This window comes from Micropterus salmoides, unplaced genomic scaffold (assembly GCF_014851395.1).
Source record: "Micropterus salmoides isolate LMB-PRFRI ecotype aquatic unplaced genomic scaffold, ASM1485139v1 Ms_hic_scaffold_13, whole genome shotgun sequence".
Lineage (NCBI taxonomy): Eukaryota > Metazoa > Chordata > Actinopteri > Centrarchiformes > Centrarchidae > Micropterus > Micropterus salmoides.
The window spans coordinates 3,539,068-3,559,686 of NW_024040374.1; the positions used below are offsets into that span (position 1 = coordinate 3,539,068).

The window sequence follows — 20,619 nt, forward strand, 5'->3', positions numbered from 1 at the left end:
TCGAACTAGAATTGCATAAAGTAACACTGCCTTTCTCTTCAGAATCAGACAGCTACATCCTGTACAGCTACAGCAGCCACAGCTCTGCCTTGTCTGACAACAAATTGACTTGACTGTCCAAGAAGGTGGTGGTGACTGTATAAATGTTTTTTTATAGTTACAGTGCAGCATGGAGCTGTACATGATTGGGAAAAGTTGTAAACCGTCTTCTAGTTTGCTCGTTTGTGTCAATGTGGCTTGTTTTATAGGACAGTATTTATAATCATTCAAGAGTGTGTGCACACTTGTGAATACGTATGAGTGTGATGTTGTCTGTCTGTGTGTATGTTTCTGAAAAGCACTTCTTATGTATTCTTGCATATATGTTGATGTTTGTGCATCTATGCTTTGTTAATCTATCCTTATGAGTAACACAACGTTTTAGACCCTAGCGACTTACAATAATATATATTTGTTTATTTGTTGTTGTCAAGTGGTTACATCACATTTACAGTTAGGAAATATGGTGGAACATCACCACAAGTATCCTTGGACATGTAAATGTGTAAATGTGATTAAGTGTAATGCTGCCATACCAGTCCTGCCAGTGCTGATGTTACATACAAGGTGGTGGACAGCCTCAGTGGCAGTGAGCCAGCAGCTCCAGCTAGAAAGCAGCTGAAGATGAAAAGGAATGCACACAAGAAATGCAAAGCGCTCAACTAAATCCTCCCAAATGATTTAGACACACAGCGTCCAGCCTCTGTGAATCTGAAAAACCCACCCCCAGTTGAGGGTCTTTGATGTGTATTTTGAGTCCCTGCATTTGAAAAGCTAGATGTGAATATGTATCACTTCAGCGTACGGAGCACACATCACCTAAAGGTTATATTCACGCCATGTTTTCCCACATGGGGTTATCCAGTGGCCAATAAAGCCTTCTAATTTACAATTTAACAATATGAGGCTGATTCACGTGCTAAATCTTTCCCACATTTACTTTTATAGCCTAATCTCTCTCTTCTCCTTTATAACTAGACACACTGCATGGAGTCACTTTTCAAATAAAATTCAGATGCGCAATGCTCTAGCAGAGAGATATAAACTGCACTCCTTGCATAGTGATAACAAATTAACTTCCAGTGTGAGATAACTTTGAAAGAAGCCAAGGACATAGATATCCCAGTATTGTCCCAACAGTTGTGAATTGACCTGTTGGACGTATAGATTTGAAATGTAACATGTACTCATGTAAGAATGTGGCCGATTATTATTTTTATTTAATTAGTCAGGGCTAAACTGAATGATAATAGAACATGGTCAATAGATGGACTGCTACTCTCATCTGGTATGCCTCAGGGCTTTCCACAGCTGTTCACAGCAGAGGTGGGCCACCTGCTGAATTAACACCTGCTTCTGGTAGGACCGGGTACTGAGACCCTGATCTGAATTTAAATCAGTTCCATAATTTATAAGGAGGATACTTACTATGTATTAATTGTTCTGTTTGCACGGGCTGAGCTGCAGCTAATAGATGTGTCCTGGCAGTCACGTCTAGCAGGTTTGTTGCAGAAACAAAGCACCATTAAGAAACGCACACGTGACTGACAGGACATTTTCCCCTGCTGCAGCTCAAAAAAACAGTGTCTGCAACAAACAACTCTTTCAACATGCATGGCATGTGAGTGTGAGTAAACCTAACCTTTAAATTACATGCCTTTTTATTGTCTTCAATGATACAGATTCCCCAATGATTACACATATGTCAGCGCATGTGTATTATGTTTACAATATGGCAGACAATTGCAGGTGCTCAAAACTGTGGCTAAAACTTGAACACTTCACAAACTACTAACAGAAGTGAGTGCTTTTCAAAAGGCTGAGACTATCAATACCAAATCTCAACTAAATTAAGATAATTAAAGTAAAAGTATTAAGATTATCAGAATTGTTTAGCCTCCACTTAATGCACTTACATCAAAACTTTTACTTTTAAATTCAGGTAAAAAGAGCATAGATGCTTTTTCACAAAGCAAAGGCCATATCTTTAATAAGCGAGGCTACTGTTTAAGCCATCATCTTGTGACTACACTGAACAGAAAAGACTACGGCTGTATTCAGAACCGCATACCACATACTACTGGCAACCGCAGTATGTAACTGTATACTGCATACAGTTTGTAGTATGCAGTATGAAACAGTGAGATTGATTTTTGGCATATTACAGATTTTGCTTTTGTTTGCATACTGCATACTACACACTACATTTAGACCAAATCAGCATGTACTACTAGTATAGTAGGCAGTTTCGACCAGCCTAGATGTCTTTTCAGATGCTGACGTCTCTCAGCAGATGACAGCGACTGATCGATGAGGCTCACCCATGGTCCTTTGCTTTACCCCCCATCCAACCACCAACCTCCTGTGGGGAAACTTTGTGACTGTAATATCAAAAACTGTGCATAAGTCTCAGATGAGCGGGACAAGCTAAGGCATCTCCAACCAAACAAAATCTTTCAGAATTTCTAAGCTCAAAGATGCTTACACAAACAGGCAGGCAAAATCCATCTTTCTGACAGAATCATTTCCAAAGCCCAAAGCCCCAACTGGGCTCCTGGATGCACTTCTGAGCTGTGCCCGCCTGGGAGTAAGAGTAAGAGCCTCTGTGTGTGTGTGTGTGTGTGTGTGTGTGTGTGTGTGTGTGTGTGTGTGTGTGTGTGTGAGTAGGCTAGGGAGAAAGAGAGGATATGATTCATTCATTACAGAATATGAACTGTGTGTCTCTGTGGCAAAACCAGACTTCAGCTTTCTTTCTACTTCTCTATAGAACATAATTTGGTTTCAGTGGTTTCACCAAACTTCTATGAGACTGCATGTAGAGTGGGTGTATCTATGAGAAAGAGAGATTAATGGTGCATAGCCACCAATTCAGCTGCCTCTCAGCATTATGCAACTGTGTGTGTGTGTGTGTGTGTGTGTGTGTGAGAGACTGCGTGTGTGTGTGTTTATGCGTGCATCCCATGTCTATGCAGCAGACAAAATGACTTCAGATCAAAAAATTGCCCATACTCCCCTGCAGCAAATGGACTGAATGAACTGACTCTTATGGTGGGTGGTGATGGAGCAGTGGATAAGACGCGTGCCTTTGGTGTGAGAGACCTGGGTTCGGATCCACTGTGAGACACCATTGTGTCCCTGAGCAAGACACTTAACCCCTAGTTGTTTTAACCCCAGAGGTGTGCGACCTCTGAAATATATAGCAATTGTAAGTTGCTTTGGATAAAGATGCAGATGGCTAAATGAATAAATGTAAATGTTATGGTAACAACCTGTAAGGTGGAACAGAGTGTAGGCATGTCACTGAAGATCTCACTAATAATGGATCAACATGAAACAATGGAAGAAACTTACCAAAAGAGAAAGAAATAGGGGATGCTATGCGTACGCAAGGTGAAAATGCTGCAGGCTCACCAGCTAAGTTAGTCAAGTTGTTCAATAAGATTACAGGATAGCTTTCATTGTAAGCTGAATGTTTACTACTTTCAAGCAGCAGACAGTCAGGTTTTCATCTAAGAATGGCCAGAGACTGAGGATTTCACACCACCCCCACACATGCACATCAAGGAGCAGTCAGAGAGCCCCCACCCAAACCTAACTACCTCCACAACCACAGAGGATAAGACAGGGTGGGGTCAAAGCGCTTTGATCAAAACCATTTGGAGCAAAACGACATGCTTCAGTTAAAGCTGCCACCATGAAACTACTCGGGTTGTTGTGTGATTTTGACAGAACTGTGTTGTTACAAACAAAAGCAGACGACTTCTGTAGAAAAGTGTGATACATTGGTTGAGAACAGTATTAGCCTGTTAAAAGGGATACTGGGTTAACTAACTCTCAGATTTTAACATCTCAAGAGAGGGGAGATGTTAAATTCTGAACTTTTATGGTGGTTTAATGGTTGAACAAAAAACAGTGGATGTGATAAAGAATAATAATAATAATAATGCGTCAATTATGGATGTCACGAGAACAGATACTTCGGTACCAAATCGTTGCCTAAATTCTGAAAACCAGGCATCTAACACATGGAAGATGGCAACAAGTACAGGTCCGCTGTCATGTATGGAAACCAGGGTGAATTTGGTTTTATATTTAACATTTCATATCGGTTGTTGCACCTGAATGTCTGTCCAAAGCACCAAAGAGTTACTCTTACTTCTAAAAAGTGCAATACTATCCATTTCAATCATGAATAACTTTTTTTGCAACATAGAAATCTCAAACCATTGACAATATAGATAGTGAGCACCCTTAAACATCCCACACCTGTGAGTTTGTAATATTAATTAATAAAATAATTAATAAGCAAAGTTGCAATTTCAATAGCTTGCTCATTTATGAATATATTGATATCAAACCACCTCTCATCTGTCCTGCACATACTCTCATAACTTTCACAGCGTTTTTGTAATGTTCAAATATTTTTATTAAGAGAGTGTATGTTGAAGTTGGTCATGGGATTTTGTTTGTTTTTTGTTTTTTTAGAAACCAAATTGTTATCGAATTGTGTCTTGAGAATCGTGGAATTTGAACCCGTATTGGTATTGACTGCTAATTGTGACATCGCTAATGTCAATATTATGATGATTACATTTCAGGGCTTGTTTTTATTATGTAAAAATATATTAACTTGTATTACATGCATTATTAAAATGCATTGTATTGTTCAGCCATAGTCAAAAACCCATCTGTGACTTCCCTCTTTTTGCTGTCCCATTTCAGTATTACTTGTTATCAGTGGTCCTCTACTCTAAATATACCATGTTTATGCACTAACACTTCCTAATAACTCATTTATTTTTCCAAACCCTTTGTGCTGCTCTTTTGGAGTCAGTAAAAGTTGATGAGTTACAATATCCTTCTTTCTCCAAAATGTCAACGCTTGCAGTGATGGAGACAAAAGATTCTCATTTCCTGAGCCACAACAGTGCACTTAATCAAGTTTGTATTAAAATTTGTCTGGAATGAGCCTCATGGATGGAAGTCATTACAATAAGAATAAAAACAAAGTAAATTAGCATTTCATCTTGAGCTCCAGAAAGGAAAAGTTATGTAGAAATGAAAGCTTGTGGCCAGCTTACCTGTAAATAGGATCCTGCATCACCATCATCTTGCTCTCATCCCACGTCCACTCCTTCTTCTGTGGAAATAAACAAAAACAGTACATAAAGCTAAGGTCTGTAGGAAGGGAGACACCTTAATTGGACAGTTAATTCAACTAAAAATAATATATAAATAAATTTCTGTCCCTTGTATCATAATCAGTAAACTGCATCTATTGATGTATATTTAATTATAACATCTCCATCTTTTAGAAATTTATTTATATTTTTACTTTTCTCTTTTTGTCTGTCTGTCCATTTGACTAAATCTACCTTCTAGTTTAATGTCACAATTAAAATGTCAACCCATGAGGAATTATTCATATTGATTTATATCTCCACAGACCTTTGTTGACTCAGTCATTCAATCACTTCTGTCTCCGGTCTTTATTGCCTCCGACGTACTCAGAGATGCAAAAAGATTGCTGACCGTCACACTTGACATTTCAGCTTTCAGACCAGGGAGCCAAACAAGACAAGAAAACAGGTGGAGGCAAAATATCCTTCTATCGACCAGATGTTAATTCATATCACTTCCATCACATCTCCTCTCTCTTGGTTTGTTTATTTTTTTAGAAGTAGAGATTTTCATGGCTTCAAAATTTTGGACCCGACCTGAAATGTACATGTAGAAAGCCTACCTGACCTCAAGAGGCATAAATAAAAAAACACCCCATCAGGAGGAATATCTGGTTCCTTAACTATCCCCAGCGTAAACTCCCAACATAGGATGTTTACGTAATTACGTTCAGTTTTAATTATTTTAACTTGGCAAATGGCCAAAACTACAAAACCCACGTATCTTACGCACCATTGCTCTGGTGAAAAAGCTAGTCAGAGCCACACATGAAAAAACTATCAAATTCAAAAAGTACTGAACCAAGCAGAACCAAATACAGAGAGATCGCTATCACTGGCAGCAGTGGGATGTGAAACCAATTTACGATCAGCCGGTTTGAAATAGTAGCAATAAACGGTCGTGTTATATCTGCACTTTACAGTACACACTCTTCATCTCACTCCATAAAGCATTTTCCCCAATCAACAGCTGAGTGAGAGTATAGTTTGCTGATGTATGGTCTATGGTTGATACTGATCTTTTAATTAACATCAGTTATTAGTAATCAAATATCAACCATTTCTGATAAGGTAGAGGTTCCACCTTGACTACACCAACATTAAAAGTCTATAAAACAGCTATGAAATCAGATTTAAGAGTGTAACACATACCATCAGCTACCAGCCAGGTCTGATACAAAAACATCTGATAAGGTAATGGTATACGACCATAGTAATATTCCACAAATTTTCCAAACTATGCACCATCCACACACATTACTGCTCACACACAAAAACATATGGATATGCAAAGAGACACGCACACGCACACACTTCCTCAAGTGAACATTGGTGTTATTAAGCTGCTCTTTAGAGGACAATTTAGAAAACTCAATTAAGCCTCCTTCTAATGAGACACCAACATATGTGCGATGTAAGAACAAGTCAAGGTCAAGACATCTCTCTTGCTTACATCCCTACAATAGAGAAATCCTACATATTCAAATTTGCCGTTTTAGGAGTTTTGAGTTTTTGAGTATAGTAATTTATTTCATGACTGTTTGATAAGCCTTTCAAATCATAAGCAGAGATAGCGTGGGTGTATGGGGGCGGCCGACCCAGGATCTTGCCTAGGTAGGGTCCCCGCTATGTGGGATGCGAATGTGTTGTAAGTTGCTTGTAGACACAACCGCAAAAGAGAACTGCATGCAGGCAACCACCACCATACACCAGATTATTGCAGCCGTTCTTATCAAATGAAACAGGCACTTCACTCCTGGTTTCGATAGTAAACCACCACAAGAATGACAATTACCAACAAAAAACATATTATAAGCAGACACGTTCAAAAAAAACATAATTCACAAAGTAAATTTTGTATTTCAAATATGAGACATATTAGCTATTTTTAAACACAACTTTCTTCACCGCCATGCATCATGGGAATTCTCACATTTCAGAATAAGAGCGTTTTGCCAGCCTGATTTTGCGGACATGTTTAGAGTTTGTTGATTTGGTGATATGCGCTTGCTTTTTGTGCTTCTGCTATGATTAAGTTGGCTACGTTGTTAAATTTTTTCTTGTTTCTTTATTCTCTCCAGAGAGGAGCGGAGACACTTCTGGTGTGAGCACCAGCACTGACTAGAGCGGCTGCGACGCAGACGGACTCAGTGGACTTTCAGAATGAGTCCGGGGTCATGTAAACTTGGTATAAATGACTTTGTTGCAGGTGGGCCCCGTGATGAAGCTCGGCCCCCAACGTGCTGAGAGTGTAGCTCCGCCCCCGCTTTCAACAGATGCCATTATTGAAACTGAAATTGCATATTCTAGTAGATGCTTATAAAAATTTGATATATGTTTTTTTAGAGAGATGACTGTCTGCATCTCAGCTCCACGCACTCTAAAAGATCAACAAGTCATCAGAAATCTATTAATTTAGAAGAAACCAGGGAAATCTGACTTCTGAGTTGATGGAGAAAAAAAAAGAAAATCAGATTAGAAATTCTGACCATGCCAATCAGATTTTTGATTTACCTAGTCTCCCTATCAATTCAATCAGTGTCTCTGGCCTTAATAATAATCTGTCAGACAATAATCTGTCTGAATAGAGCAGTAGTTTAAACACAAGATGAAAGCTGGCAGTCACTCCGGGAACCTTAAAAAACTGTGAATGGTTTTCAGTCTGGGTTAATAAATTGAGATTAAAATCTGAATGCAGGTGAGGAGAATAGACGGCACTAAATTAAGTTCCCTTTATACCTTTACATTGGTTTTCCACCTGTCAGACTCTGGGATTGTCAGCGAGTGAAGTCGACTCAAGTCTGTTTCTGTGGATTAGAGCTGTCAGCCTCACCTGCAAACACAGATCCAATTGTCTCCAGTCTCAGTACAACCTCCTCCAGTTCCTTCAGGTTTCTTCTATGGTAGTCTGCTCCAGAGGACCTTAAATGACTCTCTGTGCACTGGTATAAACCATCCTGTGCACATGTTCAGGCCAACTGCTCTATGTTTCTAGGCCATTTTGTATGTTTCTTATGTTTTGTGTTGTGTTTTTATTCTTGCCGCAGCACAAATTGCCCACTTAGGACAAAAATAAATAAATAATAATATTCTTCATCCTCCCCCAAATTTTCGATTCTTCTCAGGCCCTTTGTCCTCCCTTGCAATGTCTCCATTCTTACCTGTCTGTCTCTTCTAATTAAGACAAGGATTGATCACCACCTCCTGCCACATGCAGGATACAGAAAATGGATCTGGTCTGATTCTTTAACCCATCACATATTTTATTCTTACACTCGTGTGATTGGTTGGCTGATGGTAATAAACACCATATTTTTGGCCTACATGTCCAAAAAGTAGTAATTCTATAAGAAGTCCAGTATCATAGTGTCAGCAAATAGAAACTGTCAGCAAATAGAAACTGAAAGCCCTCTCACTAATCAGCCTGGTATCTGAGGGCACCTAAAGAGCTACATGGCAGGGACAGGCCAGATAAAGTAGAATCCACGCACTGTTCACTAGACTACAGTGGCTTCATCTCATCAAACACACGCAGCCTTATCAGCTTAATGTGCCAGCAGCAGATTGCCACCTCCATATAGAAAAATAATGAGCACAGTTTCTCATCATGAAAGAGATTGTTAGATTATATTTTTCATATAGTTATGACGTATAACTAGTCACTCAGACCACTTGTTTTAAAAAGAAATGTTTCTCCTCATAATACCAAATCAGCTTGTTGAATCAGATGACGTCAGCATGTCGTTACGATAAACGTCGATACGTTGTTAAGATGAAAAAGAGAGCAAATCAAAATGATTCAGATTTTCTTCTTCATGGCAGCATACCCCTGCTGGGATCCTAATCTATCAGTTGCTTTTGATTTGGAGAAGATTCCAATAAAAAAATAAAAAAATAAAAAATAAAAAGGTCACTCACTTTTTTCTTCTTCCTCAAGTTGACTTTCACGCCGTCTACAGACACCACGATGTTGACTTTTTTCTTCTTGATGTTTTTCACCTTGAACTCATACTGCAGAGAGAACACAGACAGAGAGATATTAATACTTTGGGGGATGACGCTAGACTGACATTGCCACAGCCTCTCGAATATCTGAAGATGGGTCAGTCCATTTGATGTCTGGAGGCAGAAAAAAAGTTTTTCAGCCAAAGGACAGCCTCAGAATATGACGAAATGAAATGTTCAGTTACACACTTTTTTTCACTGTTACGTGGGGGTCGTGCTGAACAAAGAAACTAGAATGGTTGTTTAATATGATAAAATAATGATTTCTCACTGTAATAGCTTTGTATACACTGCATTCTGGATCTGGTTAATATTCATTTGTGGGTTCAATGAACACAGCATTTTTTTGCTATGACCGCCAAACTAGATGTTTTAGACTTAATGCCAAGCATTACGTGCCAGCTTTCAGTACTACAATCACTGATACAACGCAATTTAGTCAGTCTCCAAAACATATTGAGGTTCAATATCCAGTATCATTTAAAATCTGCAGGAAAAATTGAATGACCATAAAATTCATTTGAGCGAGGCACTTAACCCAGACCGAGTGTTGTAGTGAAGCTGCGTCGTGGCCAACAGTTTAGAAATTGTGACTGGAGTGGTCAGATCCTGGTGTTGACTGCAGGGGAAGTCCACTATTCGAATTACTCTTCCACACCTTGCCACCTAAGAATTATACTAAAAGAGCAGGCATTCCCATCCTCTCCAATTCAATGATTCACACACTAACGATGAGGAGAATTTCCACACTCATTGTCAGTTTACAGACCAAATTACAGACTGAGACAGCTTCAATCGTCTCCACCACCTCTGATGGAGCTGTGAGCACTGTCAGCACAGCAGGAGGCCACCACAGCCAAACAGTATGGAAACATATTGTTTGCATATCAAATCCAAAGCAGGTGTAAAAAGTTGATCAAGTTGTTTTTATGTAATTGCAGGACTCCGGTGTTCATCTTCATACATGTAACCAGGTGACTACCTACATCCCTCTCCCACAGTCCTCTGCATGTTGACGATATTCTGAATTAGTGGGATGTAATTGAGTCATTCAGAACCACCTGTCAAGACAGCCTGGTGAGACGTTAGCTCCAAGTACCGTCTGTGTGTCTATTGTTGAGTTGGCTAGTTTGTGTGTCTTGCCAGGTGACGCATTATTCCGGTTCTGAAATGGATGTTCAGCAGTGCTGAACTAGCTAACAATTACATGCAGAAAAGCATCTGGGTTGTGATCCTAAGTCATAGAACCATCCACCCTAAGCTGTTGCAAGATTCACCTTTTTTGCTCAAATTAAATTGTGGTTCCAGGTATTGATGCTTGTGGGAAATGTGCTCAGTGCAAGGATGTGAGAAATGGAAACTTAAGACAGATTGCAACAGCAATAAGACAATACTTTGTTCAAACAAACTGACAAGTTTATTTACTTCACCACCTCCAGCAAACACTAAAAGAACATTTAGATGACTAATGCATCTGCAGGTATTCTGGCAGCACTGGTATCACAATAGCTGCAGTGTGATATAACACTGACATAAAGAAAAGGTCTGATTGTGTTCATCACTTGCCATGTTTGGATTCAGTTGCCTCTAAATAAAATCTGAATGTAGTGTAGATGCTTTTTTGAAGTTTATCTGTCATGTTTTACCAACTGCTTGCTGGCACTTCCTGTCAATTTGTCAATATCCCTGCGTTGTACCCGTCAGTAGATCACAAGTGCCATTCTGGACTTGCTTAATATGGATCCAGTTTTCCCCTTGTAAAAAAGGATTTTAAGACTCCAGTTCACATTAAAGAAGTGAAGTAACACACTCTCCATAGGTTTATAACAGCATTAAAAAGTGCTGTTCTTCAGTTGAGACTGTGAGAGAGTAACAATGTGATAAAGAGAAAGAAAGAGGATCCTTAACCCTTTTGTTTGTATAGCTAATGTCAACCTTTAATATCTTCTGTTTATCAGTCCTACGACCTTATTATTATTATTAGTAGTAGTAGTAGTAGTAGTGGTAATATATTAACATTAACAAAACTGAGAGCACAAAGCTCAGGTTAAAGTGGCAATAAGTAAACTAATTGTTTGGTGTACACAATTCCATATGATGATCGTTAGATAGGTGGACATATAGGCTGGTGAATGATAAGACAGCTCAATACAGCTTTTAACTTGAGATCATAACACACACACACACACACACACACACACACACACAGTCCCCGTATTGAAGCCAATGTTTCCAAACATCTCCGGTTTGTTCAAGGAGTCACAAAGGTCTGCTGTTGTGCTCATTGATTTTATTCATTATTTTTGAATAAAATTTCATATTTCCCAGAACTGAAGAAACAATCAACTAATCAGAGCTTTGTGGGCGGGATTAGGAATGGGGACATAATTTTCCTACATAAAGAGGATGTGACAAGGATGGATGAAGCAGCAGCCCAGGTTTTTCTAAATCCCCTTTCAGAGATAACAACTCCTAAATTGGCCTATATATTCCATGGTGCTGAAAAATATTAAGCTGTCATAGTAACTAAAATGCTACTGCATCTTCCACCATATACAGTATAATAATTGCTGTAACAATAAAATAATAAAACAATATAAAATAATTCAACAAGAAATTAGTCAACATTAAGATGACATCAGACAGAACGGGTGAAGTGACCTAAAATTTAATGAATTCGGTAAGAAACCCTGAATGAAAAACTTATTACAAAGTTGATAAGATTTAGTCTTCCCAACTTTTTAATAAGTTTTTTTTTTTTACAAGGAAAACTCCACATTTTACCTTTAGCTCAATCAACGGGGAATAAAAGTTTCTTGCTACAAAAGGAGTGCATATTCTAACCACTGTACTTAAAAACCGATACCTTCAACAAAAAACAGGAAACGCACACACATACACACACACACCAGTTCTTGAAATATATTTTCATACAGAACTGTAGAGAAAGCTGAAGCACTTCCACCATTATTCTCAAGTCTCAAAGTGCCTGAATGTTTATGTGTCAGAGTTTTATGGGTTGTTTAATGGGTGTGTTGAAATCTGCTGTAATGTTGACTGTGCTACACATGCAAGATTTAAACGCTGGTAAGCCTGATGGATTGCATGATTGACCTCCACGGAGATGATTACAGTGGCAGTTTAGGAGATTTCATGCAGGGTTTGACTGGCTAAGTGTACGCAGCATAATATGGCAGAAAGCACTTAACTCTAATAAGCCTGTCTATTCCTGTCTGATACAGCCCCATCATTGTATACGCATCTACCACACAGCTCACTACCCCTAGTGCTTTCAGCTCCCATTCCAAGATAAAACAGTGATATGATTCATTATATCCCCGCTGCATCTATCTGTATAATATAAAAATATGAATTCATGTAATTGAAATACTTGTACTACAGAAATTGCTGCACCTGAGGAATCTCACAGGCATTCATTTTATACAACTGGCTGTCTGACTTTTCCCCAAATGCAGCACCTCTACACCAGACGAGGTGATGAGGGTGTTTTAATGAGTACAGATAACAGCTCACAACACAGTTTGGGTCATTTAGGACAATCCCTAATGTCTCTGCTGGATGAGCCTCCTGAATCTGCACCTAAAATGTTATTAAATTCATCCTTTCAACTGCAGCCTCAATACTTTCTGACACAAAGGGAAGACAAAAAGCACAGATGCTGAGTCACACAGCTGAAGGACTCTGCACATGGCTCGTCCTTTATTTGGATAAAAATGTTGGGCGTTAAAAATAAATAAAACCTAAGTCCATTTTGTTTACACTTAAACAACTCCAAATCTGTGGTAGATCATGAACAGTTTCAGAACACACTCAACTTTCTGCCTTTCTTTACAATAACAAAAAGGCCCAACAGAGGTGAAATCTGTAGGTAAGACGATGGCGGTTTAGACCTGTGTGTGTGTCTGTTCCTGAACACCAGCTGTTAAGATGACAAACCGGATCGTAATAAAAACAGTATTCTGTGATTTGAGCTTCCTTTCTTTTTATTCAAGATCATAAAGTCATATTTCTTCTTTATTGAGATCTACTTTTTATTGAAGTGTACTATTTCAAGTAGATCTTGAAGTGAATCAGCAGCTTAGGTATCAGGATTGTTTTTTGATGAATGACTAAAAACAAAGAATACAAAAATCTCAGACCTGGATTTGCTTTTCTCTGTTACATATATTTTTTATTGGATAGTTTTTTACAGGAGGTTAGAGCTTTTTGCTGCTATACTAACAATTCAAAGATATCACATTGAGCTGTGCTAAATTATCATTATTGCATTTTTACAGATATACGTATATATTAGGGCTGACCCCGCATAGTCAAAGGTTCGATGCTTCGATGGGCGGAGCTTGAAACAACTGTCAATCTCAGAGTCGAAGCCTCACAGAAAAACGAGGATCACGCCATTTTGGCAATATGGGAGTGCTCAACATCTGATTTTACATAGAACTACCAGTTTTCTCCCAATAAGTTAATATACAACCTATTACAATATAATTTTCAAAATAAAATGCTGTTAATACACATATGAAAAGCTTTTAATAAATGTTTTAAAAGTGCGTGAATAAATTCAAAATTACCCTTAAAGAAGGAGGGTCAGTATGCATGTGTAGGCGTAGCGTGCACGTGTGCGTTGCCCTGAAATCTATGATGTGGCAAAGAGGCGTGCATATATTTGTCGGCAAAACTCAGCACAAGACCGGTGAATGGCAGGCGAGCAGAGCAGAGAGGAAATGATCAACAATAAGCCTCAGTTTATCTGTAACGTTAAATGTACAGTGTAAGTTACAGTGACTAACGAATAGAGGCTATGGGCAAGATTGACAATTGTGATTCGACTATGTGAATCGTTAGTCAGGGATATATATAGAAAGAGAGAGAGAGAGAGAGAGAGAGAGAGAGAGAGAGAGAGAGAGAGAGAGAGAGAGAGAGAGAGAGAGAGAGAGAGAGAGAGAAATTTGTATATAAATAACAACACACAGTAAACCACAAATGACAGGACGTCCCACGTAAAACTGGTCTTGTGTGAACATGTATTTTTTTCTGAATTTGGATGCTCTGGTTTACAGTAAACAGGATGCAGCAGTTTGGAGGTGAACCAATAAGGTATGCCGAGCAGTGGCAGGATATTAGCGTTCATGTAAACAAACTGAAATGAAATGAATACTTAAGTCCAAGAATAAGCTCATCCATCATGCAAATAAGTCAGTCAAACATTTGCGGCCACTCTTTCCTGATAAACGGGTCGTTATTTCCTAAAGGTCCTTTCCTCCTGTTTCCAGTATAATCCATCATTTTGGCAACAAAGACGCCAACACACCGACACAATAGCGTCCTCAGCCAGTGGTGCTATTTTCACTCACAGAAATATCAGCTGGGAGCCAGGAGGGCACAATAAAAGCATGAATTTCTGTAGATGACCGCCACGCATTGAGGGAGGCTGAATATACAGGGAGCAAAATAAAAGATTCAAATAACCACGCAGACAAATACACAAACACAGAGTACACCATGTGGTCAACTAACGGCAGTCAATGTGAGTGTTCAGGGAGCTCAGCAGGGCAGCGGAGAATGTTTGCTGAGGTTTGCTGGTCTGCTATTAAACAAGGTATCTATTTAGCTCATTGACAAAGGCCTTCTGACATGATTATCGTGTTGTTGTTGTTGTCAAACTCCTTGTCCATCTCATGGTGTCCAGCTCCGCTAAGTCAGCCAGCCCCTCTGCCCTATCTGTTCCATTTTGCCACATGCCAGTTTGTTCCGAACCAGTGCCTTCTGAGCAGCAAGTTTTCTCCCTGGCCAATCATGGGGCCAGATCCATCTCAATGACATGTCTACTCTAGAGAGAAGAAAATGGATGAAGGGGGGGCTGTAAAGAATAATAGAGAGGAGAAGCGGAGAGAAAAGGAGACAAAGGCAGAGAAAGAGAGATAAGGGAGGGAGAAGCAATGATAAATTGAGAATATGAAGTTTAATTAACAGCTCAGATCATTAAGCTCATAATTACACAGACTGAAAGTCAAGGTCTCTTAAATGTGCAAACTGTCGTGTTGTCATTAGGTGCTTGATGAACTGAAATGTGTGCGGTTTTAACCTTCACAGAGCACCTGAAGTCACTGCTCATACTTGTTACTGACTTCACTGAAAGATATGTTTTTCCCTCTTCCCTCTAGATGATTTCTTTGGAGTGCAATTTGAAGTCAAACTGCACTCCAAATCAATTATCTAACCAGTTCATTTTAAAGTCGCTGGTCTCCCAATAGTAGGTTATGTCATTTTACAACATTAGATGTACATCTTGGAAAGAACTAATGATGTGTTACAAACTTATGACATATCCCATATGGCTTACAGCATTACAAAGGGGTATAATGTCTATGACTGAAGTACATCCTTTACTGAACATTACTTTTCTAATATTTCTTTTTAATCCAAATGAAAACTACAGCGTTTAATGCTAGCTTAACCTCTCAACTGTCAAATCACCTTTACTTTGCCCTTGGACTCACCCCTAGAATGTAACAACATTACAGTTCAGAGGTGTGCAATGATCTGGGATTTACTTCTTGGCCTGACCTGTACCTGTAAAACGTTCAAGTCTTTAAAATGTTCAAGTTCAGTCAAAGGCTGCTGCTAACTACTGCAAATTAGCGCCCATACCTTACACAAGGTCAAACTCAAACGATATCAGATCTTCTCTAGCTATAAATTTCATCTGTCTACCTTTCCTATCTACACTTTTTTGTAACTCTGTTTTACTATTTTTGTTGTCAGAAACTCAAGAGTAGGAGTCAAACTGGCATACATCAAAAGATTACTGGAATCATTGAGCACTTGGACTGACTGTAGATACACCTGAGAACCATGAACCAATCAGAGCGAAGTTAAATCACCCAGAAAGAGGAAGCAGACTATATGTCTTCCTAACAATTCCTCAAGGGAGGAGCCAGAGGGACTGCCAGAGGGACTGCCAGACAAAGAAGAAAACCAACAATCAGAGCTGTTAGACAAGTTGGGCCTCCACAGCTTCAATATAAAAGGCTCAGTATCTGTGTTCTTCTGCACAGGAAGAAACTAGAGCACTCCTGCTGTGAGGGGAAGTGTCTTCTTTAGTTCAGCTTTACCCCCCATTTCACTACAACTTTGATACAAGACTTCTTGTCAAACGTCTGTTTCTTTTTATTTATTCTTTATGTTTCCAACAAGTCCTCTGTGCTGAAGCAGTACGCAAAGCAGGAAAAAGGACACTTTTATGAAAAGAAAAAATATTAATCGTAAAAATAAAAATGAGACCTGAGCTGTCACCAAGAATGATCTGTTTATTAGGAAACTGGCGTGTTCATAGTTATGGGTCCTGTCAGGTTTGGATCAGGTACCATCAGACTCATACAAAAGGCACTGCCACAGAATAAACAGACATTTATTAGTTAACCCAGAACTCAACAATAAGGACTGCCTAATTGCCCGGGGCAAGTAAAATGCCACATCGGGCAAGTAAATCTTGCACCTCAAGTGGTGAAAAAAGAATTAAACGTATATTCCTCCACACATATCCACAAACCCACAGCATTGGAGTTGACAACAACTATGCTCGTTGTGCAATAACCATGAGTAAAAAGACAATACTTTATGAATACACCTGTTCAGAAAGCATATAAAAATGTCAACATGTAGAAAGCATATTTTAATCTGCTCTGCCCACTTTCATCCTCTGTTTCACACAAGAACAGCGTGCTAGCTCCGCTAATAGCAAATTATTACAAACAAGCCAAATCAAAAGCTGTCTGTCTTTATGCTAACTGATTTTCTTAGTTTGCTACGCACCTTAAAGTCTGCTGAAAAAAAAAAAAAAAAAAACTTAGCTGCAGGCTGAGACAAACCAGATGCATCTCTCTCTACCAGCAGAGCCTGCAGGCAGTGAATCACAGCCTACAGAGGAGGAGGACAGGAGGAAGGCCTGATACTGACTACTCAGTATTTTGACATTGACACTTTACATTTGTTTCAAGTGAGATAATGTTCAGTTTAAAAATAACATTTAAATGTATCACTCACTCACAGTTAACAAGTCCATCTGTGTGGAGAAGAAGTGGGATTCTCATACCATTGTCGATATGCAAGTCTATATGCAATAGTCTTGTTGTTATTTGATAACTGCTAATAAAGAAATTAATTTGTTAGGGCTAGGCAATAAAACAATAATAATTATCACAAAATAAGTTTCCTCAAAAACAATATAACAAATATTCAAAAAATGTAAATTAAATTGAATCATAAACAAATTAGCACTTAATTTTTCTGTGAAGATATTTATTTTGTTGAGGAAAAGGGACTGAAACTTTGTTTTTTTACTTACTTTTACTAATGCACATTGTGGAAAAAGATTTTATCATAAATTGTTTTGAATGTTCTACCTCAGATTCGGTGATTACAATAAGCCATGTGGTTTCTTAAACTTTCCCTCAGTAGCAATTATCAGCCTTTAAACATTTATTGTGATAATTATCTATATTGAATGATGTGAAATATTGTATTGTTGGCCATATTGCCCAGCCCTAAAATTTGTATAGGGTACACGTAAAAATTGACTTGGGCAAGTTCTATTCTTCCTCTTGCAAATGTAATGATAAAAATGTAAATTTTAATCATAACCACAGGAGAGAACAAAAAGCAAACAGGACATAGGGCATAGGTAGCATAAGGCTGTCAACAACATTCAATATCTACCTACTCTGATCTCATCATCAGGACCGCATAATCAAACTTTAAAGAATGTTGTTCCAAAACAGTTTTTGTTGGTTGATATGTGTTCACTGCTGGTGAGCAAGTCAGGAAACTCAGATACCAGCAACATTAGCTCATGTATTGCTTTCCTCTGTGTCTGTGGTTGTCACAGTCACACAGCGCAGTGGCGAGTTGAAAAGAGCTCAGCCATCATCAACTCAGACAGCAGTGACAAACAGCTGTGGGCATTCAAAAGAATGGCAGCCGCCTCCCTCTGTTTGCCACTGCAGCATACCTTGGCGGCAAGACATGTTTACATTGCAAACAATGGAGGAAGGTTCACTTTCTGTCAAATTAATTTAAACACAGCGCACATAACATAATTCTGTGTTGTAAAATTGTCATGTATCCGATTTCTCACTAAAAGGTGACTTCTTGTGTTTGTTGTCACGGGTCACAATGACAATATGATTTTCCAGAGTCAGGAAACAATTTTGTCATCTGTAGAATCTTAGTGCGATTTCTTTTCAGATGCTTTGGCGTTGTAATTATAGGCAGATCTTTCAAATCTCTACAGATCTAATATTTACTTTTTTCTCACATTCTAAGGATCATTCAAATGTCTAATAAAAGTGGCAGCTCTACAAATAACGTATTTCCAAGACAGAAAATTTATCTAAAAAATGCTCCCACTTGCATTACGTGTCATGACCCTCACATCTGCACTAAGATATGGGTGAGCTTGCACAATTCAACTTCAGTTCAATGCGATTACAGGTTTTTTTCTACTACAGAATCAAACCAACAGCCAGAGATGTATAGCCACTCATCTGTGAAGAGCTTCTGATTAGACAGTTCACAAGTCAATTCACCAGAGACACCACCGTTATCGGCTTCTTACACCACCACATATGTCTGTCTCTCTTTCTTGCCAACCACAAAGCTTTCATCATTTTCACTCTCCTATGCATCAACACAGAGTGAGGTCTTTTTTTTTTCTTTTTAACCATCCATTTTAATCATATTCTTTTACTGCTGGTCATTCTAGTGGATCTGTGTGTGTTCACTTCTACTCCCTTACCAATCATTCATTTTTTACTCCCATTCCAATGGCCATATTGATTGAGCATCAGGCCCCTTGTGTGTTACTCTCTCAGGCTTTGTCATAATTTTGATTTCATTTACACTAACTTGCTCCACACGCCCCCCCCCCCCCCCCCCCCCCCCTCTATAGTTTCTATTCACATCACCCCGTGCCCCCCCCCCCCCCTTCCTTTTCTCCACAGACGGGTGGCTGATTCAATCTCAAGCAATGTTGTTTATGAAAAGGCATTTCATTTTCCAAAACCATTTGTGTTTCAGACGCTACAGGGTCCATCATGTTTCATCAATCACAGCGATGCCGCGGTGTCTTTGAATCAAAAAATATATGCTGGGATCATTTTACACAGTCTATGGTTGGTATGTGCAGTAACACCACACACACACACACACACACACACACACACACACACTAAAGTACAAATAGGCCTGTATGTTTAGAGTCTAACAAGAAAAGCAATATTGGTACAAAACTTCTCAGGAAAAACAAATTAAAATCACATTCCAGTCATGTAAAAAAAAGTATTTTGAGCATGACCTTCCATACAAAGAGCTATGAAAGGACAAAATGGCTTTTGTGACTGAATTAAAGAAGATTTCTGAAGCCTCAGTCCAACATCTGGTGGAAAGCCTTTGCAGAACAGTGGAGGCTGTTATTTCAACAGACTAATGCCCACGGTTTAGGATTGAAATGTTCTATTATTGGGTTCTCCACACACTTCCATTCCATTTCCATTGTCCATATACTTTTGGCAACAAAGTTTACATTTTATTCAGTTGCAGGAAGCAGTAGGACAATCAAAAGCACAAATGCATTTGCCTTTGATAATTAGATACCAACAGCTGATTAAACGTGAGCATGGAGCTGTTGCTGGGGGCTCCTCCAAGCCAATTCCACCAGTTACGAGTCTGACTGGTAGTTTGTAGGTGTTGTTAGGTGCTGTACTCTACAACAACAACACCTGTTCCCTGTGTGGCACAAAGAAACCCCATATAGACTAGCAGTAAACTGTTGTCCCTTTGCCAAGTAGAGAATCTACTTTGGTCCAACATGCATCTCTAATACATAAAGGGCAACATCCATTTAAGAAGACATGTCAACATCTGGACAGTCTCCAGTGTAAAACCTCAGAAGTTTAGTCTTCAGGCTTGATAAATGAGACTTTCCAATACTGTTGGCACAGTTTCCATTTGTGTCCTAACAGGAGAAATCTATCTTCCTGTCGACTGTCACAGCGTTAATGCATAGTTAAGGACTTTCTCCTCTGACACGTTGTCACGGTCTCCCCATCTCTGCCTCCCGCCTGACCAATCTCTTTACTTTCTCTCCATCCGTTCCCTCTGAGGTCACGCATCTGTACCCATGTTGGATGAATTCATTCATAGAGATAGCTAAGCTTCAAAGACAACAGATGCTTATCGTGACATCTAAAGAACCAGATCAAGAACAAGCTCTCTGTCTCACTCGAGAGTTAGTGAGATTTCTGTCAGCCCAATCAATACCAGTCTGAATTACTGTCTAAAGCGTAAGATGATGATATATCAGATTCTTTCATTA

The 20,619-nt window shown here is 39.0% G+C and overlaps 1 protein-coding gene across 1 annotated transcript in view; it reads right to left on the reverse strand.

Moving 5' to 3' along the window:
• LOC119900293 (carboxyl-terminal PDZ ligand of neuronal nitric oxide synthase protein-like) overlaps positions 1–20,619 on the reverse strand; it is a 180,369-nt gene that overhangs the window by 115,838 nt on the left and 43,912 nt on the right. Inside the window, exons 3-4 of the mRNA XM_038715101.1 lie at positions 9,138–9,230; positions 5,121–5,179 (exon numbers count right to left, since the gene is read on the reverse strand). Of these exons, the coding sequence (XP_038571029.1) occupies positions 5,121–5,179; positions 9,138–9,230 (152 nt within the window). The remainder of the gene's footprint in view (positions 1–5,120; positions 5,180–9,137; positions 9,231–20,619) is intronic.